The 24,108-nt window shown below is 50.3% G+C and overlaps 3 protein-coding genes and 1 pseudogene across 5 annotated transcripts in view; 2 read left to right on the forward strand and 2 right to left on the reverse strand.

Moving 5' to 3' along the window:
• Positions 1-24,108, reverse strand: part of mon2 (Mon2 homolog, regulator of endosome-to-Golgi trafficking) — a 185,045-nt gene that overhangs the window by 158,135 nt on the left and 2,802 nt on the right. The window lies entirely within an intron of this gene.
• LOC137615564 (5S ribosomal RNA) lies at positions 3,578-3,696 on the reverse strand (annotated as a pseudogene).
• LOC137615128 (serine/arginine repetitive matrix protein 1-like) lies at positions 16,445-17,416 on the forward strand. The gene has a single exon (XM_068344760.1). It carries the CDS (start codon positions 16,445-16,447, stop codon positions 17,414-17,416), a length of 972 nt encoding a protein of 323 aa, XP_068200861.1.
• Positions 18,898-19,758, forward strand: LOC137615129 (uncharacterized). Its single transcript, XM_068344761.1, has one exon. It carries the CDS (start codon positions 18,898-18,900, stop codon positions 19,756-19,758), a length of 861 nt encoding a protein of 286 aa, XP_068200862.1.

Here is a 24,108-nt window from a genome sequence, read left to right on the forward strand (position 1 = left end):
AGGTGATATGACATTTGTTACTTCTCTCATTTTATTGCCATCTAGATTATTCCAGTGCTTTTGCCATTTATTACAAAACAATTTCTTGATGTTAGGTAGGAAATCATCACAAGGAATGGGATACCTTCTTGGTAGCAACTCGGATGCAGCATTCTTCTCCAGTAAATCTGCCTTCTCATTCCCAGACACACTTACATGTGCTGGAACCCAACAAAATCGAACCATTATACCTCTCCGTCCAATAATAAAAAGCCATTCTATAATCTTTAAAACTAGAGGGTTGCTAGAATTAAAAACTTCTAAAGCTTGAAGGACACTCCTTGCATCACTAAAAATTGTAAAATTACCCTCCTCCAATGCTATTTTCTCAATAGCGGATAATATGCCATACAGTTCGGCAGTAAATATGGAAGCTGTTAGAGAAAGTGCACCTCTACAATTAAAACCATTACTATGTACTCCAAATCCAACGCCAGCATAAAATTTGGAGCCATCGGTATATATAAAAGTCGATCCCCTATGTTCTTCAACATGTTCCATAAAAAGAGACCTGGCTTCTAAGTCAGTCATATTCTTCTTAACTCCAATAAAGTATTTACAAAAAGATATCTCTGGTAATTTCCATGGAGGTGTTGAAGATACCTTGAATGGAAGTACCTTACTTCTAATTATATCCAGACTGTTATTTCACTGCACTTTGTTCCTTAATGTCATAATGATTTATAGTGAGAAACATCCCGATGATTGGTTGAATTTTAATGTAAACATGACAAATTCGAAGATAATTTGTATTTTTCCTAACCATACAAACCTTAGCTATTTACATTGGGTCTACCTTTTAGCGTAGCTGAAATGGCGAGCCATTAGAATTTAACGAGGGTGTATTACCCCCGCGCTAGTTAGCGGGGGGGTAGGGGAGTGGTAGCTAGCTACCCCCCCCCCTCACACACCGATGAATTGCTTCACTTTCACTTAGAGGTAGGACTTGTCTTGGGGGACAGGGCTGGCGGGCAAATATATGTAAATAGCTAAGGTTTGTATGGTTAGGAAAAATACAAATTATCTTCGAATTTGTCATTTGTTCCGTAACCGAAATACAAACCACGCTATTTACATTGGGTGACTTACCCCTTAGGAAGGGTGGAAAGTCTCCAGCCATACTGGCTTTGGCTTTACCCGGGGACTCAGAATCCGAGTGAGTCGCACTCGAGAAAAGGAGTCCCTGCACCTCACAAGTTCCTTGCTCCGCAAGGAACCGTGTGGCCTACATAAGCTTGTGTGTGAAGGAAGAAGTGTGACCCGTCCTAGGCAGTTGACATGGAGTTCCAGAAAGAACTCTGGGTTAGGACGTTCCCAATACCACCTCGTCAAGGTATGGGGAACGCGACAGTATTGACTCAATACTCGGAACACAAGGAAGCATGGTTTACCTGCAGAGGTTTGAGGTCAGCTATGCTGAGACCAGGATGCTGCTTCCCAGTAGAGGGGATGATGAAGAAAGAAGTAAGGGCCAGACATACTTCTTTCGTTCATGTAGACTAAAACCTGATAACAATGCCCTCAACCTTCTGCTACCTGTCCAAAAAGGAGCCTGAGGTTAGACCAGCTGTTGTGTAGCCACCACAGAGCGATAGAAACGTATTGAAACTCCTGTGGGTCACGCCCTGCAGGAAGCGGGCTGCGAAGGTCATTAGACGCTTCCAGACTCCAGCTTGTAGCACCTGCGTCACAGAGTAGTATTACTCGAAGGCGAGGGACGTTGCGATGTATCCGACATCGTGCTGTAGGGCGACGTGACGGGGGAGGGTCTGGAGACAGGTCGAGATGAATGTCCTTGAGTCCGAGATGAAGAGGTATCCTGGTGACTCTCCCCCGTGTTCTTCTTGTGCTCCCAACTCGGCTGCACGTGAGGACAAACTGCAACTGTTCCCAAAGCTAACCTCTCGATTCCTTTACTGGCAAGAAGGAGAAGGTTTTGGGACATCAGATACAGAATGGTGACTCGAAATCTTGAAGGAATTGGACCGAAGGGCCGGGACCCCAAGATTCTGAGTCTAGCCAACAACTCAGGAGCGAACCTGAATGTTACCTTCCCCCATTTCTTAGAAAGGGCGGAGTCGTACGAGACCAAGAAGATTGCTTACACACTGGCCGCGGCCAGAGTGAGCAGGAGCCCCAAGACGGAATACGATCAGAGGCCTGACGTAAAGGGTCTTGAGAAGATCTCTTAAGGGACTAAAAAGTCCGAGCCACGCTCCATGTTGGAGGTCTCACTCCGACTAGGGCAGGGACGTTCGCAGCTTCGCATGAGCGAGGAAAGGTCCAGCAGGAAGGAAAAAGTTATTCCTTTCAGCCTGAAGGTCAGGGAAAGGCTGAGCGACAGGCTTCATTGCCGATAGCGGAAAGGAGTTTCCTCCCGCCGAAATGCAATAAGTTCGTTATTGCTGGAGAAGAGGCCTTAAGGGAAGAGGTATATCTCCCACGACACCAACCACCGAAGACTCTCCACTTCGCCTGGAAGACCCCTGCGGATGACTATCGCAGATGACGCGACCTCCGTCCCGCGACTGTAGCGGGTTGTCTCTTCTTGAGGAGGAGGCGTAGTGTCTCCAGGCATGAAGCCGAAGCGACGCCCCGGCTCGTGAAAGATGTTGCAGTGTGGTTGTTTGAGTAGCCTGTGCCGTGGGAGAAGCTCTCCCGGGAGTTCCATCAGGGGAAGCAGAGGGTCCGGAAACCGTTCTGCGTATAGTCCCAGTGGAGCTCTCAGGGCCATTGAAAGGTTGACAGACAACCTGGTCTCGGGGTCTGAGCCTGGGGGGAAGAACAGCAGAAGCTTGAGGTTCCAAGCTGTCGCGATCAGGTCCCCCAGGCCAGGACTTGCTGGTTATTCAAGGCCAAAGACACCCAGGTACACTCTCCCTACGAGGCTCTGCTCGGATAGTCGGAGAGAACATTCCCCTGCCCGGAATGAGCGAGCCGATGGTGGTATTGAGAGGATCTCAAATCATCTCAGTATCTCTACTGCAAGATGCGAAGGTATGAAAATGCTTCCCTTGCTGGTTAGAACACGCCAGTACCATGAAGTCGTCGAGCACGGAGCGACTCGGCAGGAGCTGTAGGATCTGTAGAGGGGACAGACTACGGCCCCTAAGCCTGCCTGAATGATGGAGAGGTATCCTTCAGGTCCTGACCATAGGCCTGGACCGGAACATGCCCCCCCCCCCCCCTTTTCTTTGACGAGTCCGAAAACAGTATCAAAAATGTGGGGAAAGGACGAGAATATCCACTCCCATCAAGAGGTTCCATAGGTCAATCCCCATTGCAGGTCTAATCGTCCCGCTGGTCCCATAGGGACCAGAAAGTCCGGTTAATCGTTGCTTTGAAACCACCGGAACTTGGGCCGCCCCACAGGGAACTTATCCTGAGGCGACCATTCGGAACTTTAGACGGGTCAATGAGGAAAGAGACCTAGGAAACCTTCCAAGGTAGGGCTGAAAGCTCTGCCCGACTGGAAACAGGTACTGCGACTCTCCTCAGCCTTGCCACAGTCAAGTGAAGGGAAGGGGCTCGGAGGAGGCGGCAACAGAATCTGGCGTCCCCAGGCGGTCACCCATCCAAGTACCAACCAGACCCGACGTTGCTTAACCTCGTTGAACGGACGAGAAGCGGGGTTTCCAACGTGGTAAGGCCGTTGACTCAATATCATGGCTAGATACTCCAGATGTTGAGGCCGAAGAAGAGAAGGCTCCTAGCAAATTACCATGAATCCCCACTCATGGTAAGGATCCGGAAGCTTGTCCCGGCATTGAAGAAGGTCGAACCCGAGCCTACCGGAGTTGACCAGACCTCCAAAAGGCAAAGGAGGCGGCCGCCTGCTCCCGAGCGGCCATGAGAAAAGCAGGGAGAGTTCTCTGGGGAAACACCTGCGATGCCACGGCGGGATCGCCACACTGCATCTTAACCAGGAATACCTGTAGTCTAGGCTGAATTCCACGAGCTTCCTGGAAGATGGATGGAATGGAAACAAAGTACCCGTCCTTCCGATCCAGGGCCTAAGGAGTCCTGTCGCCTCGTTACCAGTCTGATCGATTCTGCTGTTCCACGCTGGACGAAGTTTGTTTGACAAACTTGATCAGAGCTGAGAGGTCGACTACGGAATTCCCGTCTCAGATACTTCCTTACGAGAAAGGATTGACTGAAGAAGCCGGGGGGTGAAGCCGTCGACGATCCTATGGAGGACCTTCTCCTAAGGCATGGATCATTCTGCCCAAACGGGCAAACTCTTGCCAACCATATGGCATAGAGGTTCAGAGACACTGAATTCGCTGACAGACGGGGCAGGCGCGATATCCTTGGCTGATCACGGAGATCGTGCAGGAAAGGGCATCGGGAAGCTGTTATCCGGATGAGTAACCTTAGGCATCCTCCCAGCGTGAAACCTGCAAGGGGGGGTTGCCAATCCTAGAGTTCGTGAACTCTGCCGCTCCCTCTAGGACTATGCCCCCCCGGGAGAGCCTCCCGTGCTACCTGTTCCTGACAGGAGGGGACTGCTATTGGACACCTTGTCTCAGTTGTCGTAGCCGGTCCGATAACTTAGGCCGACGAGGCTGAAAGAAAGAGGCGCTGGAGCCCTGCAGGGTCTGGAAGAAAGCGCCTTGGAGGAGTGAAAAACGGAAGTCGACTTCCTCCGCACAACCGCTGTCTATGTCTCTGTCCTTGGGCACAAACAAAATCTTCCCAAGGATGGAAGGGTGTCTGAGGTTGTCGACATCCACGGATGAGACACCCGAGAGGAAGCCCTCTGTCATTGCGTCCAGATGGTCCAACATCGAGCTTGCCCGCAATTTCGAAACTTGGCGACGAAACGCCAAGGTGCTTGAGCCCGAGAGGAGGAAAGTACCCATGACCTTCCTGTAGCTTCCTTGAACAAAACCTCGGGTCGCAACCGAGGAGGGAAAGGACCTGGTAAGCCCCTTTCACGAGATGGAGAAGAGGAAGGGGTAAACCAGTCACCCCGTGGCCGACGGAGAAATCTCGAACGGAAAGCTCCCTGGCAAAACCCTTCCAGGGAATGACGGGGAAGGGCTAACCCAGGTTCTGGAAAGAAGAATGATGCTCAGACCTCCCTGAAGATTCTTCCTGCTCTTGCATGTGCCATGCTCTGCGTTTACGGGGTGAGACCGTGTTCTGGAAATACGCTCCAGAAGACTCGCCAGGCTGGCCATGCTGCGAAACCCCAACAGGAAACGCGGTTGCAATCGCCTTGGCACTCGCGCGATGGTAAATCGATGGTTTGCGCGTGGGCGAACGTGAAAGCGCCCATGCGCAGGCACGCAGGAACGTAAACGAAGGTGCGCGAAAGCTGGTGGTTGGCGAGCGATAACCCGTAGGCGAGCAATGGATACTGCAAGAATTAAGCCGACGTTCGCGCGACGAAACACCGTCGGTTCGCGCGACGGAACACCGTCGGTCCGCGCGACGGAACACCGTCGGTCCGCGCGACGGAACACCGTCGGTCCGCGCGACGGAACACCGTCGGTCCGCGCGACGGAACACCGTCGGTCCGCGCGACGGAACACCGTCGGTCCGCGCGACGGAACACCGTCGGTCCGCGCGACGGAACACCGTCCGTCCGCGCGACGGAACACCGTCCGTCCGCGCGACGGAACACCGTCCGTCCGCGCGACGGAACACCGTCCGTCCGCGCGACGGAACACCGTCCGTCCGCGCGACGGAACACCGTCCGTCCGCGCGACGGAACACCGTCGGTTCGCGCACGGGCGAACATTGGAGAGCATGTGCGCGGTCGCGCATGAGCGTGAGGGTGCAGGCGTGCAGGCATGTGGGCGTGCAGTCGCGCGGGCACGTGGACGCGCGGGTGAGCGCAGGCGGTCGGGAGACCGATGACGCGTAGGCGGGCGATGGCGCGTTCTGGCGAGCGATCGCCCGTAGGCGAGTGAAGGCGCGTCGGCAAGCGACGGAGCGTTGGCGAGCGGTGGTGCGTTAACAAAACTCTAGCGCGCAGGTGAAGAATCGCGCGGGCGCGTAGGCGATTGCCAACACGAGAGAGACTAGTGAAGGTTAGCGCGCATCGCGCTAACAGATGGCGCGCAAGAGCATGAGGATGGTGAGCGCTGAAGCAAGCTGTTAATCAGGCGATCTTAGACGGTCAGAAAACCGTTGGCGCCCAAGGTGCGTGGCAGAAAAGGGCGCGCGGATGTGCGCTGGCGATTGAAGAAAGTTGGCGAACAGAAGGACAGAAGTAAAGGTGAGCGCTGGCGAGCAGGAGGAAGATCTACGGCAAGACTCAGCTACCGGAGATCGTGGTCCACAGCAGGCGAGCACTAGATCGCTACTGATGGTGTCCAGGGGAACTGACACGCGTGGCAGATCGATGGCGATCGTTGACGCGTAGGAGATCGCTGACGAGCAGGTGAACGTTGACGCGTCTATGGTCGCTGGCGAGCAGAAGGCAACGGGTGGAAGCCTGTGCGTAAAAGAAGAGTCCTTGTCCAAGACCTGAACCGAAGTTCTAGATCGCGAGGGCAAACGTGGGCGCACAGGGCGCGTAACAGGAACCAACAGGAACAGCAGAGATGATCATCATGAGAGCGCTGACGAACAGGAGAGCGCTGGCGAACAGGAGAGCGCTAGCGATCAGGAAAGCGCTGATGAGCAGGAGAGCGCCTGTGCGCTAACACTGAGCAGGAGAGCAGGAGAGCGCCTGTGCGCTAACACTGAGCAGGAGAGAACACAGCAGAAGGGCGCGTAGGGGAACCCTGACACGCAAGGGAAGAGCCCCCGTGGGAGGCAACCCTTTGCCCCGAAGGGATCGTTGTCCGTCGGGAGACTGATGTCCGTCGGAAGACCGTTGTCTGTCCGTCGGGAGACTGATGTCCGTCGGAAGACCGTTGTCCGTCGGGAAGACCGTTGCCCGTCGGAAGACGAGGTCAGTCTGCTGTCCATCTGCACCAGGGGCGGAAGATCAAGAAGAAGGAGTTGTAAGCTGCATACGGAGATTCAAAAAGGCGCCTCTTAGCACCCTTATAGGGAGATGGGAGGCCCTTACGACGAGGCGGACGGTGAGCTTTACGGCGAAGGAGGCCAACAGCAACAACAGCAGAATCCTCCGAAGAGGAGTCTCTATGAGTGTACTCTCTCGCGAACGAAAGAGAAACACTTCGTAGAGGAGACTGGTCAGCCAGTGACCTAAAAGGAGCAATCCTCCGAAGAGGGGCTCCTGCAGTTTCCCAGCCCCTTGAGCGTAACTGCAGGTGCGACCGCTCAGCACCAAGAGCATAGTCGCACGAAAAAAAGGCAAGAGAAGAACCCCCAAAAGGGGAAAAACTCAAGCCTGGACAGGAAAAACTTCCCTCGGAAAGAAAGTTACCCACCCAAGGAGGCGAGCCTCCTGATAGTTCTAAAATGAACTGGAGAGCTGTCAATCGTCACGGGAGTACTTCCAGAAGAAGGAGACACGCCCCTGACGAAGATCCATAGGGGAGGCAGCAACAGCCGAATCCCCCGGCCTCAACAAGACAGCTCACACCGTTGTCACATTACAGAAACGAACTAGATCGGTAACTGTAAAAAAAAAAAAAAAAAAAAAATCATTAGTACACATTCATTACCCCGGGAAGGCTCCGAAGAGGAATCCCGAGGGAAAGGAACACAGGAATTACACAACAGGCACGTGCCCTCACAACCACTTACACTCACGGAAGGAGAGCCGTAACCAACACAGAATTATAACAATTATAATTATGTAACTATGTAATTATGTAAATAAAAAATGAATGAACACTAAAGAAAGAACGAAAACTCCGAAAGGAATCATTCTACAAGCTGAAAAATCAACAAATACAATTAGATTCATAAACTAATTGAGACAAAACGTACGGCGTAGCAACCCCCCCACACGGGAAGGAAGCTACAAAAGGCGTAGGAACGTAGTAAAAGGGTGAACGACCTCAAGAGAGAGAGAGAGAAAGACCGAAGTCAAACTCGATCGCGACCCATGAAATTACACCATGGTGGCCTAACTGCCGAGGGCTCCACGGAGATATCGTACACTACACACACAAGCACAAACTCTGAAAAGGAAACTTACTGATTTCCATACTCAAATATATACATAAACATGAGAAAATGTTTACATATATATTGAGTAAAAGAAAAGAAAAGAAAAGTAAGTGATTAAGTAAAGACAAAACAAACAATGGCTGCCAAGCGAGGACAAAGACAGAGACGTCTGTCCATGTCCGAGCCAAAAGTGAAAGTGGAACAATTCATCGGTGTGTGAGGGGGGGAGGGGTAGCTAGCTACCACTCCCCTACCCCCCGCTAACTAGCGCGGGGGTAATACACCCTCGTTAAATTCTAATGGCTCGCCATTTCAGCTACGCTAAATGGTAAACCCAATGTAAATAGCGTGGTTTGTATTTCGGTTACGGAACAATTGAATTTTGACATCAAAGTTTGTAGTTATAGTAGGAAAAGTGATGCTGATTGATTGAATTTTGATGTCAAGTTGAATTCTGTCACCAAAGTTTGTACAAAGGAATTATAGTGGCATACATTATAATCATTGGTTAAATTATGACTGCCAGGTTGAATTCTGACATCAAAGTTTGTACAAAAGAGTTATGAGAAAAGCTATGATGATTCGTTGAACTTTGATGTAGAGATGAATTCTGACATCAAAGTTTGTACAAAGGAATTATAGTGGGACCAGTGATGCTGATTACTTGAAAATTGATGTCAAGTTGAATTCTGACAGTAAAATTTGTACAAAGGAATTATAGTGGGACAAATCATAATCATTGGTTGAATTATGACTATCAAGTTGAATTCTGACATCAAAGTTTGTACAAAAGCATTATGAGAAAAGCTATGATGATTGGTTGAATTTTGATGTAGAGTTGAATTCTGACATCAAAGTTTGTAGAAAGGAATTATTGCAAGAAACATTATGATCAATTGAATTTTGACATCAAAGTTTGTACAATGAAATGCTAGGGCAACAGCTTATCAACCTATGTCTATTTGACCAATATTAACAGTTAGGGGATCTAACTCTACAAGGCATATTGTATCACTTACTAAAAATTAGTCCACAATACAATATAAATACTAGTCTGAATACCGAAAATATAACAATGTACAGTACATAGTTACTTAGAATTACAAGTGAAAATAACAAAAATATAACATTGTTTATAGATACTTTGAATTACAACCAAAAAAAAAAAAAGTCCAAGTCGGCTTTTTTCACATGAGCATGCCTCTTTTTCACAGCTAAAAATCACAAATTTCAAGTAATTTGTATTTTTTCCTAACAGTACTTACCTCAAACTACTTTCCTAGGAGTATCTGGGATCTCCTCCCATCCGACCAGTTTTTTGTGTAGTTTACCCTATTCCCGTTTTCTATGAGGGGTAACCTCAGGCGGAGGGATACGCGCCCTGAGGCTAACCCCGGCTCAGAGAGCATGCTTGCTCAGGTCTCGACCTCCAGTAAGTTCTTGGCAACCTAGGTTTCTAAGAAGTCCAGTAAGGCACTCGGGGAAGGAAGGGTGGGCCATTACCCGAAAGTAGTTTGAGGTAGGTACTGTTAGGAAAAATACAAATTACTTAAAATTTGTGATTTGTTCCAACACGGAGTACTTACCTCGAACTACATTCTTAGGAGACTTATACTTTAGGAGGTGGGAGAGGCCTTCCAGACCTAGAGACCGTGCTGAAGCATATCCAAAGAACCTAGATAGGAGGCTAGGTTCTGTTGACCCCAATAAACACGAGAAAAAGGTAAAACTACACAAAAACCTTATGTTAGTGTCTAAGTAACTCACCTCTGCAAGAAATCCTTGGAGACATGTCATTCTAATGACAGTGTATCTTGTAGCCGACTCAGGGGGCTATCGGAGTCAATTTTTGAGCGGAAACAGGGGAAGGAAGAACAAAGGGGTTAAGAAACGAACCTGTGTCTCTTGGACTTACTACCCGCGGTTATCACTTAGGCTATACCTTTAAATCGTTTGGAGAGCGGAAATGACGGTACCTATCGAGAACCCGTCCAGGGACCTCCTCGAATAGTCCTTCAAGTAGTGAGCTGTGAAGGTTGATTGGTTAGCCCAGGTGCCTGCTCTCAGGATCTGGCCTACTGTCATATTCTTCTCGAATGCCAACGACGTACTTAAGCCCCTAATGTCGTGGGGTCTGGGTTTGCCCGGCAGTGGAATTCCTGCGCTACTGTAGGCTCTGATAATCACCTGCCGCATCCAGAAGGAGATAGTGTTTTTCAAGACTGGCTTCTTCACTGGGCCTGTGGAAACAAAAAGACTTTTGATCCCAGGTCGAAGTCTGGCTGTCCTCTCCAAGTATTTCCTTATTGCCCTGACCGGGCACAGCCGCAGGTCCCTCGGGTTGTCCGACCGAGGGAATGCTGGCACTGAGAAGCCCTCAAACCTGGGATCCCACACGATTGGATTCTGGGTCTTTGCTACGAAGGATGGCACGAACCTGAAGGTAGCTTCTCGCCAACCCTTCGAGTGTGAGACCTCCTAAGACAGTCCATGAATCTCCCCTACTTGTTTTGCTGAGGCCAACGCCAGCAGAAAAACTGTTTTGAGGGTGAGGTCCTTGTCCACGATGTCTTTTAGGGGTTCGAAGGGCGGTTCTGATAACATCTTCAGGACTCTGGCCACGTCCCACTGTGGCACCCTAACGGCTTGGGGGGGCCACGACTGCTCGAAGCTCTTGATGATCATCGAGATGTGTCTAGAGGCACCCAGGTCGATGCCCTTCAGGAGGAAGACTTGGCCCAGGGCAGCCCGGACCCCTTTGATGGCCGGGATGGACATGTTAACCACGTCCCTGAGATAGACCAGGAAGTCTGCTATCTCTGGGATAGAGGCCCTCAGTGGTTTGATGTTCTTAGAGACGCACCATTTAGTAAAAGTGGCCCACTTTGCTTGGTAGACCACTGCCGATGATCGTCTCAGATAGCCTGACATCCTCCCTGCCGTTCCCGACGAATAGCCTTCCTTCCTCAGGAGACGCTTGATAACCTCCACGCGTGAAGACGGAGGAACTGAGGGTTCTCGTGGAACCTTTGAAAGTGGGGCTGCCGGAGAAGGTCTGGTCTGTCCAGAAGGGGCCAAGGTGGAAGGCACGCCAGGTCCTTTAGATCCACGAACCATTCTCTCTCCGGCCACCAGGGCGCTACCAAAGTCATCCACAGGTTGTCCGCCCGCCGTACTCTGTTGAGGACCTGTCTGAGCATCCCGAAGGGAAAGAAGGCGTACACGTCGAGGTTATCCCAAGGGTGTTGGAAGACGTCCTCGAACGCCGCTTCTGGGTCTGGCACAGGCGAACAAAACATGGGGAGCTGTGCGTTCAGTCTCGTTGCGAAGAGATCCATCACTGACGATTCCCATTTCTGAATGATGGCTTTGGCCACTTCTTGGTGTAGACACCATTCGGAACCTACTATTTGTCCCATCCTGCTGAGACCGTCGGCCAGGACGTTCCTCTTTCCTGGAATGAACTTTGCTGAAATTCTGATCTGCTCCCCTTAGGCCCATTCCAGAAGTTCCAACGTGAGGACGCACAACTCCTTTGATTTTAGTCCTCCCTGCTTCTTTATGTAGGCCACCACCGTGGCGTTGTCGCACATCAGTGCTACTGTGTTTCCCCGGAGTAGATGGGCGAACTCCAGGCATGCCCTTCGCACTGCCCTCATTTCTAGAACGTTTATGTGTTGGGTTTTCTCCTCGTCCGTCCAACTTCCTCTTGCTGATCTTCCAAGGAGATGGGCACCCCACCCCTCCTTGGATGCGTCTGTGAACAAGAGCATCTCCGGAGGGTTGGCTGCGAAGGGCATCCCCTTGAGGGTGTTCGATCTGACGCGCCACCACTCCAGGGTTCCTTTCGTCTCCGGGAAAACTGAAATCACTTTGTGGGGGGGGGAGTCTCTCTGGTTCCAGAGCTATTTCAGATTCCACTGGCCACCCCTAAGTTTGAGTCTCCCCTGGGGGACCAGTTTCTCCAAAAACCCTAGGTGGCCTATCAGTCTCTGCCAGTCCTTCGCTCTCCTGGGCTGGCCCAACAGGAAGGGACGGAGGATCTGTTCTAAGTTTCCTAGTCTCTCCTCCGAAGGGAAAGCTCTCGCCAACCGGGAGTCTAGGACCATTCCGAGGTAGGTCATCCTGGTGGAGGGTATCAATTGGGACTTCTCCAGGTTGATCATGATACCCAGGACGATGCAGAACCGCAGTAGCTTTGCGCCTTGCTCCCTCAGTACTTCCCGAGGCTGAAAGTAACAACCAGTCGTCCAGGTACCGAATCAGGCGGATACCCTGTTCGTGTACCCAGGCTGAGACCGTTGTGAAGACTCTCGTGAAGACCTGAGGTGCCGTTGACAACCCGAAGCAGAAGGTCTTGAACTGCAACATCTGGGAACCCCATTTCACCCTTAGCTATTTCCTGCTGGGGGGGTGAACTGGAATCTGGGAGTATGCGTCCTTGAGGTCTATGGACATCATGAAGTCCCCTTCCCTCAAGGACGCTAGGACCGACTTCGGGGTGTCCATCTTGAAGTCGGTTTTGTACACAAACTTGTTGAGGGCTGAGAGGTCTATGACTGGTCTCCAACCCCCAGTGGCTTTCTCCACCAGGAACAGCCTGCTGTAGAACCCCGGGCCTGGATCCTTGACTGGCTCTACCGCCCCTTTCGCCATCATCGCTGAGACCTCCTCTTGCAGGGCTGCCCTTCTCAAGGGGTCCTTGGGAGCCAACCACTCTGCCTGTTGATCTGGCATTAGGGGTGGGGGGGTCTGCTAGGAAGGGTAACCTGTACCCTCTTTCAAGACTGCTACGGTCAACGGGTCCGCCCCGTGGTCCTCCCATGCTTGCCAAGAATGTTTGAGGCATCCCCCCACCTGAGGCTTCGGCAGGAGTAGGGGGCCTCTCCCCCTATCTTCTTCTAGAGGCGCAGCCTGACCGCCCTCTTCTGGCCGCTGCGTAGGAAGGCCTAAACGAAGATTGAGCTGGGGCTGTTCCCCTACTGGAGGGCTGCGGTGGCTGCGACCAGGCCGTAGTAGGGACGTCTCACCTAGGCTGGCTAAGCGAAGCCCGAGGAGGGCGGAGCAAGGTCGGAGGTGGTTCTTATGTGGATAGGTCTTCTCGCTGGAGGGGGTCTGAAATCTCCCGTGTCCTTCAGTTTCCTGACCCGTTCAATTGTTTCTTCTGCCGCCTTCAGGGGGAATATTGAATCGTCTCACAGGGGCAGGCTCCTCAGGGACCTCACTTCCCTGTCGGGGAGGCGCCTGGTGAGCTTATTGAGGACTGTCTCTCTCCTCCGCAGAACCCAGTTGGTGGCCTGTGCGAGGGACTGGTATGACAAGAACTTCAGGGCCTTACCTCCAGAGCTAATCAACTCCTTCAGTAAGGCGTCGTTCCCTGGGATAGTAAGGTCGTAGGAGGACTGGACGCCTACTAGCGTGGAAACCCACCAATCCAGCCAAGAAGACACGTTTACACACCCACTGCACCTCATTCCAGGACACGCACTCCGGACACGTGGCCGTAGAGGAACACACACTGCCCCTACACGACGAACACAAGGAGTGCGGGTCTACTTCAGGTTTCGACAGGAAAGCACCACACGATTTACCGGCCATAGGCCCAGGACAACGGCGGGGATGCTCCATCACACACTAGTAACGCACTGCGAGACACAGGAACGCAAGAGGGAAACAATAAGCTAAAGCACAAAGGTACCACGTGGGAACCGCGTGAGACACAAAGGGAAGTCGGGGACACAAAGGGTCGCACTGGGTTAAGGAGAGCGTCGAGATGATATCGCGACGCGACCAGAGAACTTACTGGAGGTCGAGACCTGAGCAAGCATGCTCTCTGACCCGGAGTTAGCCTCAGGGCGCGTATCCCTCCGCCTGAGGTTACCCCTCATAGAAAACGGGAATAGGGTAAACTACACAAAACTCTGGTCGGATGGGAGGAGATCCCAGATACTCCTAAAAAAGTAGTTCGAGGTAAGTACTCCGTGTTGGAACAACTTAGTATTCAATAAGGTGATTAGAATATGATTTACAAAACGCCAAGATTTTTAGGCAAAAAGTGGATGATGATATTGTAGTGAAAAATCCTTCACTAATCAATAAAAACATTTCTTCCCAAGGAATTTGAAATGAGCCAGAATAGGAGTTCAGGGCTGGGAGTGAAAAATGCATGGAAGTGACTCGGTGACCAAGGCAGAATAAGTGTGTGAATCCTAAAACTCAATTATACACAAACATTTGGACATTTTCGTGTAATTCTTGATTGAATTCTACTTTCACAACGAAAATATCTATGTTTCCTTGTCAGTCAGTAAAGTAATTGACAGAATTTACAATTTAGTTATAAAATCAGACATTTTCAATATACACCTACTGCTTGTTTCAACTAAATTTTGAGACTTTTAGGTAGAGCAGTTGGTTGGGATAGTCGGGGTGTAAAATTTCAAATTACAATTGAAAAACTGCAATTAAAAAATGTAACATACACAAGAACACAACCTTACTTAAGGCTTCCCATCTAACCTAAACTAGGAGGTGTATCCTTGCCTACTTCCCTAGAGGGTAGTGTGACTCCCATCCTCACACCACCGTATCCATAGTAAACCCCTAGATGTAAGTCTCATGTCAACCATGTTTGCTTCCTGATTGGCTTTAGTACTAGCAAGGTAAAACTAAATCATTGAAAAATAAAGAAAACCTGTTTCACATTATTGTACTTCAGACAAAGATAAAATTTTTCCCCACATAGAAAATTTATTTGACAAGTAACATGAAAGTCTATGACTGTCCTATAAAACTTCACTCACCACGACAATGGAGCAACTAAATTATTTTATATTTTTTACACTACGTTCCATCCATGTAGTTACACAGTGCCCTTTTGTTAGGTTAATATCAGTTTCCAAATTAAAGGTTCAAAAAGTAGCGCTGGATTGTGCTGTTAGAATTGAAGATACTTTAACAGTCTACAGTAGATAGTCATTACCATACCTTGAACAATAAAGGTTATTTTAGTGTTCCATAGACCGAGGTTTTATAGTTCTGTTCAGGACAAAATTTTCGGAGTCTTTGTAAAACAGCGGCCAGTTCCTTCCGTGTGGATTAAAAATGGACATTAACTAACCTAAACTTTCCCTCCTAACCTAACCTACAAGCTGTGTCCTTACCTACTTATCTAATGGGGGGGCTAATGCCCCCCTGCGACCCCCCTTACAATGTCGTATTCTAAGTTAGCCATAATAATACATACAGGTGGCCGCTATCATACATACACCTCAAATTTTTGGTATTATTGTACTGTATTACAGGGCAATGTAGCCTAGGGAAAAAATTACTTTTTTCTATAAAAAAAAATTCCGCTCTCTTCAAAAAAGACACTCGTTCCCGTCGCAAATGAATAGTTTCAGAAATATATACAGTATATATCTATACCCAACGATAATGAGGGACCCACAGTGGGAACTCGAGGTTTTGGGTGGGGAAAACATACTGGGGAAACGGTATTTAATAGTAAAAAAAGCCTTTGTTTCAACACGGAGTACTTACCTCGAACTACTTTCTTAGGGGTATCTGGGATCTCCTCCCATCCGACCAGAATTTTGTGTAGTTTACCCTATTCCCGTTCTCTATGCGGGGTAATCTCTGGCGGAGTGATACGCGCCCAGAGATGACCCGGGGTCAGAGAGCATGCTTTCTCAGAGATGACCCGGGGTCAGAGAGCATGCTTTCTCAGGTCTCGCTCCTCAGTAAGTTTCTGGTCGCGTCGGCGTTAACACATCGACGTTCTCTCTCTAACCCAGTGCGACCCTTTGTGTCCCCGATCCCTTTGTGTCACATGTGGTCCCTTGTGTGCTTCGCTTCCTTTCCCTCTGTGTTCCTGTGTCTCGCGGTATATTACTTGTTCGTTAGGAGCAGCCCCGTTGTTGCCCTGGGCCTATGGCCGGCAAATCGTGTGACGCTTTTCTCTCAAAACCCGAAGTTGACCCGCACTCCTTGTGTTCGTCGTGTAGGGGCAGTGTGTGTTCCCCTACAGCCACGTGTCCGGAGTGCCAGTCCTGGAATGAAGTGCAGTGGGTGTGTTATGGCACGAAAAAGAAGAAAGCCTCTCGTCGGTCCCCGAGGAAGTCCAACGTCTCTTCGCCTCTCGCTTCGCCCAGCGTCCCGTCGGATAGAGCTTCTCTACCTTCTCCCCCTACCCGGAGTAGGGGTCGAGGTAAGTCTGTTGCGGGGAAGCGGCCGGTGGCCCTTCCCCAGGAGTCTAAATTACCAGACAGTGGTATTGTGTCTTCTGTCCAGGCAAGTGGGGAGCCTGAGGGAGGGACGGGTGTGTTTTCGGGGGTCGAGGCCCTGGACAAAGGGAGATCATATGTGGGGAAAGACGGCAGCAGCTTCTTCTCCCGCCTCTTGGGCGGGCTTTTCAGATGCGTCAGCAGCCGAGGGCAGCGCCGAGAAGGACGACTTGCCGCCATCAGACGCCCTCGTGTGGGCGCCTCTCAAGACGCCCTTCAGATCACCCCACAGAATGGAAGAGGAGTTCGAGGCCTGGTTTTCCAACGAGGAGCTCCCCCGCTCCCCTCCAACACCGTCAGCGTCGTTTCCAGCGGTATTTATGGAGCCTGCGTCGTCGGCCGGGCCCCATGCAGACCCGACAACGACACGTCGACTTTCGGACCCTCCAATGAGACCCTACAGATCCTCGGCTTCCTCGTTTGAGGCCTACTCTTACTCGTCAGATGAAGGAGCCCCGAGAGACCATAGTACGCGACGGGATACGTCTCGCAGGAGACGATCACGTTCGCGCTCGTCTTCAAGACCCCGCCACGTGGATAGACGTTCAAGGTCCCCCAGGAGGAAGTTCAGGAGAAGTCTTTCGCCGGAGGAAGAATGGGTGCGGGTTTCCATCCCACGTAGCCAACTCCTGGGAGCGGCAGCCGTCGCGGACACCTTGGGATGGCTCCCCAGACCCCGATCACCAGTAGGATTTATCGACTGGAGCAGATTTGACCGGCAGAGGAGCTCGTCGCATCAGACGTCGAGGGACAGGCATGGGTCCGCGAAGGTTCCGACTCCACCCGCCCAGCGGGGAGAGTCGCCCCCTCGGTCTGGCAGCCACGTCACTCCTTCAAGATCTCCAAGGAGACGTCCAGAACGAGAGAGGTTCGTTTCCTCGACGGGCAAGCCCGCGGACCCCTGGTTCTCCAGAAGAAGGGAGAAATCAAGGACGGAGACCTCCGCCCCAGCGGCGATGCCCGTCCTACGGCCTGTAGCGAGGGAATTGGACCACTCCAAGAGGATGCCACCTCCTGGTACGGCTCCCTTCGTCGGAGGTCCGCCATGACGAGAACTAGGAACCCCCGCGGACAAGAGAGAGGACGGGGAAGAAGGCTCTCCAGCGGAGGTTTCCGCTTACCGGAGAGTCATAGGCCTCATCCGACGACACCATAGGCTGGATGAACCGGAGCCCTCGTCTGACGACTTCTGCCGCTCGAGCCTCAACAGAATGGTGGATGCCCCCGTTCAACAGAAGCCCTCACTAGCGCTCCCAGTGGCTAGAGACGTGAAGCTGGGGTTGGCACCTGTCAGCAAGGTAGTGGCTAACCATGCGGAGGCACCCAAGAGCCAGAGCGCCTCTAGGCTTCTCCAGGGCCTAAAGACTCAATTGCGGTTCTACCTCCTGGAAGGCCACCGCGTGGGACCCTGCGCAGTAGAACCAGCAGTCGCCATCTTGGGACAAGGCGCAGCAGAAGAGAGGGCGACCACAGCCCCGGTTTGTTCCTCGCCAGCGGAGACCGCCATGATGGAGGAGCTGTCCAGGGACCTGGTGCATGTGTCATCCTGGTTGGATTGGTGGGCCGCCACGCTGGTAGCGTTCCAATCCTCGCACGACCTAGCGGTTCCGGAAAATCAGGCCCTGCTGAAAGAGCTGATTAGCTCGGGAGGTAAGGCCCTGAAGTTCCTGTCCTATCAATCAATTACGCAAACCGCTAACTGGATCCTGAGAAAAAGGGACACTGTACTCAACAAACTGGTAAGGCGGCTCCCCGACAGAGAGGCCAGGTCCCTGAGGAGTCTTCCACTGTGGGGCGAGACTGTCTTCCCCCCTCAAGGAAGTAGAAGAAGTGATGGAGAGGGTGAGGAAGTTAAAGGATATGAGGGAACCGAGACCTCCTCCAGCAAGAAGACCCAACCATAGGAGACCTCCTTCGGACGTCCCTCTTCCCCCTCGCGCCTCACCTAACCAGCCCAGGAGAGACGCTCCTACTTCGTCCTGGCAGCAGTCTTCTCAGCCCTCCCGTAGGGGATCTGCAACCATGCAGTCAACATTTAGGCCCTCCTACTCGGCCTCCAGAAGAGGGCGTTCGGGCCGTGCTTCCCGAAGGAGATAGGGAGGGAGGCCCCCTACTCCTGCCGAAGCCTCAGGTGGGGGGATGCCTCAAAAATTCTTGGCATGCATGGCGGGACCACGGGTCGGATCCGTGGACCGTGACGGTCCTGAAGGAAGGATACCGGTTGCCCTTCCGGGCGGAACCCCCACCTCTGATACCAGATCTACAGGCGGAATGGTTGGCACCGAAAGACCCCCTGAGAAGGACAGCCCTGCAAGAAGAAGTCTCTGCTATGCTAGCGAAAGGGGCAATGGAGCCAGTCAAGAACCCAGGGCCAGGGTTCTACAGCAGACTCTTCCTGGTGGAGAAAGCGACAGCGGGATGGAGACCAGTCATAGACCTCTCAGCCCTCAACAAGTTCGTGTGCAAAACCGACTTCAAGATGGACACTCCGAAGTCGGTCCTAGCGGCCTTGAGGGAAGGAGACTTCATGATGTCGATAAACCTCAAGGACGCATACTTCCAGATCCCTGTCCATCCCTCCAGCAGAAAGTATCTAAGAGTGAAATGGGGTACCCAAACGTTGCAGTTCAAGACCCTCTGCTTCGGTCTATCCACAGACCCCCAGGTCTTTACGAGGATCTTCGCGACAGTCTCAGCCTGGGCACATGAACAGGGCACCCGCCTGATTCGGTACCTGGACGACTGGTTGTTGCTTTCAGACTCAAGGGAAGTACTGAGGGGGCAAGGTGCGAAACTCCTGCAGTTCTGCAACGTCCTGGGTATCACCATCAACCTGGAAAAATCCCAATTGATACCGTCCACCAGGATGACCTACCTCGGTATGGTCCTGGACTGGCAGAGACTGATAGGTCACCTCGAGTCATTGGAGAAGCTAGTCCCTCTGGGGAGACTCAATCTCAGAGGAGTTCAGTGGAACCTGAAAGAAGCCTGGAACCAGAGAGACTCCCCTCACAAAGTAGTCCCAGTGACCAAGGAAACGAAGGTGGTCCTCGAGTGGTGGATTGACACTTCGAACACCCTCAAGGGGACGCCCTTCGCGGACGACCCTCCGGAGATGCTCCTCTTTACGGACGCCTCCAAGGAGGGTTGGGGTGCTCACCTCCTCGACAGTACAGCGAGAGGAAGGTGGGGACCCGAGGAGAAAAACCTGCACATCAATGTACTGGAAATGATGGCCGTAAAGAGGGCGTGTCTGGAGTTCGTCCAGAAGCTCCGGGGGAACACCGTGGCGTTGATGAGCGACAACGCCACCGTAGTAGTATATGTAAAGAAGCAAGGAGGACTAAAATCAAAGGAGTTGTGCAGCTTCACGTTAGAATTTCTGGAATAGGCCGAAAGGGAGCAGATCAAGATCTCGGCCAGGTTCATTCCGGGGAAAAGGAATGTCCTAGCCGACGGCATCAGCAGAGTGGGTCAGGTGGTGGGGTCCGAGCGGTCCCTCCACCCAGAAATGGCCAAGACTCTGATCCAGAAGTGGGGTTCGCCAGTAATAGACCTCTTCGCCACGAGACTAAACGCACAGCTCCCCGTGTTTTGTTCTCCTGTGCCAGACCCGGGAGCAGCGTTCGAGGACGTCTTCCAGCATCCCTGGGACAACCTCGACGTGTACGCCTTCCCTCCCTTTGGAATGCTCAGACAGGTTCTCAACAGGGTGAGGAGAGCGAGCAACCTGTGGATGACTTTGGTAGCGCCCTGGTGGCCGGAGAGAGAGTGGTTCGCAGACCTAAAGGAACTGGCGCGCCTTCCACCTTGGCCCCTTCCGGACAGGTCAGACCTGCTACGGCAACCACACTTTCAAAGGTTCCACGAGAACCCTCGGTCCCTCTGCCTTCATGCGTGGAGGTTATCGAGCGTCTCCTGAGGAAGGAAGGCTATTCGGCGAAGACGGCAACGAGGATGTCGGGTTACCTGAGACGAACTTCAGCCGCTGTGTACCAGGCAAAATGGGCTACCTTCACGAAGTGGTGCGCCGCTAAGAATATCAAGCCGTTGAGAGCCTCGGTCCCGGAGATAGCCGACTTCTTAGTCTATCTCAGGGACGAGGAAAGCATGTCCATCCCAGCCATTAAAGGAGTTAGAGCAGCCCTAGGTCAAGTGTTCCTCCTGAAAGGCATCGACCTAGGTTCCTCCAGACACATCTCGATGCTCATCAAGAGCTTTGAGCAATCATGCCCTCCGCAAGCGGTTAGAGTGCCCCAGTGGGACGTGGCTAGGGTCCTGAAGATGCTATCAGAGCCTCCCTTCGAACCCCTAAAGGACATCCTAGACAAAGAGCTCACCCTCAAGACAGTTTTCTTGTTGGCACTAGCGTCGGCAAAACGAGTAGGGGAACTTCATGGACTTTCATATGAGGTGTCACATTCGAAGGGCTGGCGTGAAGCTACCTTCCAGTTCGTTCCATCTTTTGTGGCCAAGACCCAGAAACCAGCAGTCTGGGACCCCAAGTTTGAAGGATTCTCGGTGCCGGCAATCCCACGTTCAGGCAACCCCAAGGACTTGCGGCTGTGCCCTGTCAGAGCAGTACGGAAGTACTTGGAGAGGACGGCCAGGCTGAGGCCCGAAGTCAAGAATCTGTTCGTTTCTTCAGGTTTGGTGAAGAAACCGGTATCCAAAAACACGATCTCCTTCTGGTTATGGCAAGTGATCAGAAGACCCTACAGTAGTGTAGGAATCCCTATTCCAGGTAAACCCAGGCCCCACGACATCAGAGGACTGAGTACCTCTCTGGCCTTTGAGAAGAACATGGCAGTTGGCCAAATCCTGAGGGCTGGTACTTGGACCAACCAGTCGACCTTCACAGCTCACTACTTGAAGGGATGCTCGAGGAGGTCCTTGGACGGGTTCTCCCTCGGTCCCGTCATTTCAGCGCTTCAGAAGATTTAAAGGTATAGCCCCAGGGAACCCATGGGCAGTAAGTTCAAGAGACACAGGTTCCTTTTCCTTACCCCCCCCCCCCCCGTTACCTAATTACCTTCCCTAAAAGGGACTCGGAAGGCCTTTAACTACCATGAAATTCATCGTCACTGAAGAAATATGCCTCCAAGGCGTTTTTTTACAGAGGTAAGCCACTTAGACACTAAGTTAGTTTTTTGGGTAGTTTTCCCTATTTCGAGTGTTCTCTTTCGATGGGTCAGCGGAACCTAGCCCCCTATCTAGGCTTCCCCTTTTTTGCTTCCATCTTCCCGGTCTCTGAGCCCTGCAGTACACCCCCACCTCCTAAGGTATAAGTCTCCTAAGAAAGTAGTTCGAAGTAAGTACTCCGTGTTGGAACAAATCACACATTTTAAGTAATTTGTATTTTTCCTAACAGTACTTACCTCAAACTACTTTCGGGTTATGACCTACCCATCCTTCCCAGAGTGACTTACGGGACTTAATAGAGAGAGGAGAACCACTTTCCACCAAAACTTACTGAGGAGCGAGACCTGAGAAAGCATGCTCTCTGACCCCGGGTCATCTCTGGGCGCATATCACTCCGTCAGAGATTACCCCGCATAGAGAACGGGAATAGGGTAAACTACACAAAATTCTGGTCGGATGGGAGGAGATCTCAGATACTCCTAAGAAAGTAGTTCGAGTTAAGTACTGTTAGGAAAAATACAAATTACTTAAAATTTATGATTTTCTTCTCTATACATTACTTTCTTGGATGTATAAGCCGATGAAAAAATACGGTAATATTGAGATGCGCAATCTAACATTAGCAATGTTAGCGTAACATACTAACATTAGCAGTGTTTTTCATTTATTTTTTACATTCTACGGGTCGGTTGTAGTCGCTCTCGTTCGTTAGTTTGTATATAGCAGGTTTCGACCTTCTGCACATAAACTCCTCCACCAATAGGTTTACTTCTTCTCTATCCGCCACATTTAACTACTGTATTCAACTCCACCCCGTGTATTCAAGTATTTGACTTGATCCAGTACAACTATACCATTCCTTTTATGTAATACCCTCGTATACATATTACGTTTGACCCAAGAATTACGCGTTTTATTATCCGATATCTTATAAAATCCCCTCATTTTATATTCCCATTAAATATTATTTATCATACACTCCGTTTTATCTGGCTATATTACTTTTATACATTTTGTTATTACCTTGTCACGCCCAGATTTCACATAAATACTTGCTCTGGACAAGTTTCCCATTCTGGTTCATTCATGTTTACTATCTAGACTCCGTTGCTTTTCCGTTAACCAATCACGAACCCATACGTATGGAAAGTTTGCTCAGAGGGGTTAATATTTCCCAACCCCCACCTTCCAACAAACCCTTTTCTGTGGAAACCTTTGACCAAGTCATGTCTTTGTTAGTTCAAGCGACGTCTTTTAGTGTATTTTACGATGGAAGTTATAGAAACTTGTAACGACTGCAGTAATCCATACTTGAAAGCATTTCGGTGAATTCCAATGTTGATAATTTTCTTAAATCTCATAATGTAATAGCCAAACGTATACAGTGTCTCAAGTGCAGTACTAAAACTATGATAGCTAAGATAAAGAAGAAATGGCAATGTGGATATACAGAAGTTAAGACATCACAGTCACAACACCACGGTGACCCACAAATTTCGTCATCGCGGTCATAAAAGTAAGTCAATAATTTCTTTAAATTCTAATGTTAGTTTTACTAGTTTGTTAACGTGTGCAGCTCAACATTACCGCTTGCCAGTACATACGAGCTTAATGTTTTATTTTCCTGCGAGCGTATGCGAGCCAGTGGCAGAACAAGAACGATTATATTTAGCGTTGCTAATGTTAGCGTGCGCAGCTCAACATTACCGCTTGCCAGTACATACGAGCTTGATGTTTTATTTTCCTGCGAGATTAAGCAAGCCAGTGGCGGAACAAGAACCATTATATTTAGTGTTCCTAATGTTATCTTAACAGTGCTAACGTTAGCGTGAGTAGCTCAACATTACCTTTTGATGTTTTTGTTTTCTGGTGAGCGAAGCGATCCCTAAATGGAACAATACCCATTATATTTAAACATTTTATTAGAAAATATATGTTCTCCTGTAGTATATAACGAGATTTAAACGGTTGGTTTCATTGTATATTATTACATCTCAATGTATCCTAGTATTCCAACTACTTTTTCTTATAGGAAAAATTACGCTCCCTTCGAAAATAACACTCGTTCCCGTCGCAAATGAATAGTTACAGAAATATATATACATCTATATCCGCCGATAATGGGGGACCCCCAGTGGGAACTCGGGGTTTTGGGTGGGGAAAACATACTGGGGAATCGATATATAACCGTAATTCAGTCCTTTTCTTCTCTATACATTTCTTTCTGGTATTTATTATAACCGTAGGAAAAGACAAATCAGTATACCTGGATATATTTGGGAGGAGCCGTTTCAAAGGTTATTTCTTGTAGTAATACAGTAACCAGTGCTGCCAATGCCTGATGTAGATTAAATGTTAGCATTCCATACCTGATGTAGATCAAATGTTAGCGTTTCATGCTAACATTAGCACCCATTTGTCTCTCCATTATTACTCTTTTTATTACCGTATTATTTTCTCATTTTATATTCCCATTCAATATAATTTATCATACATTCCATTTTACCTTCCTATATTGGGTTTATGTGTTTTGTTATTTCCTTTCCCATTTGTACATACGTTCGTTTCATCAGTTTCCGACCTGCGCATATATCCCCCC

This window comes from Palaemon carinicauda, chromosome 21 (genome assembly GCF_036898095.1).
Source record: "Palaemon carinicauda isolate YSFRI2023 chromosome 21, ASM3689809v2, whole genome shotgun sequence".
NCBI lineage: Eukaryota > Metazoa > Arthropoda > Malacostraca > Decapoda > Palaemonidae > Palaemon > Palaemon carinicauda.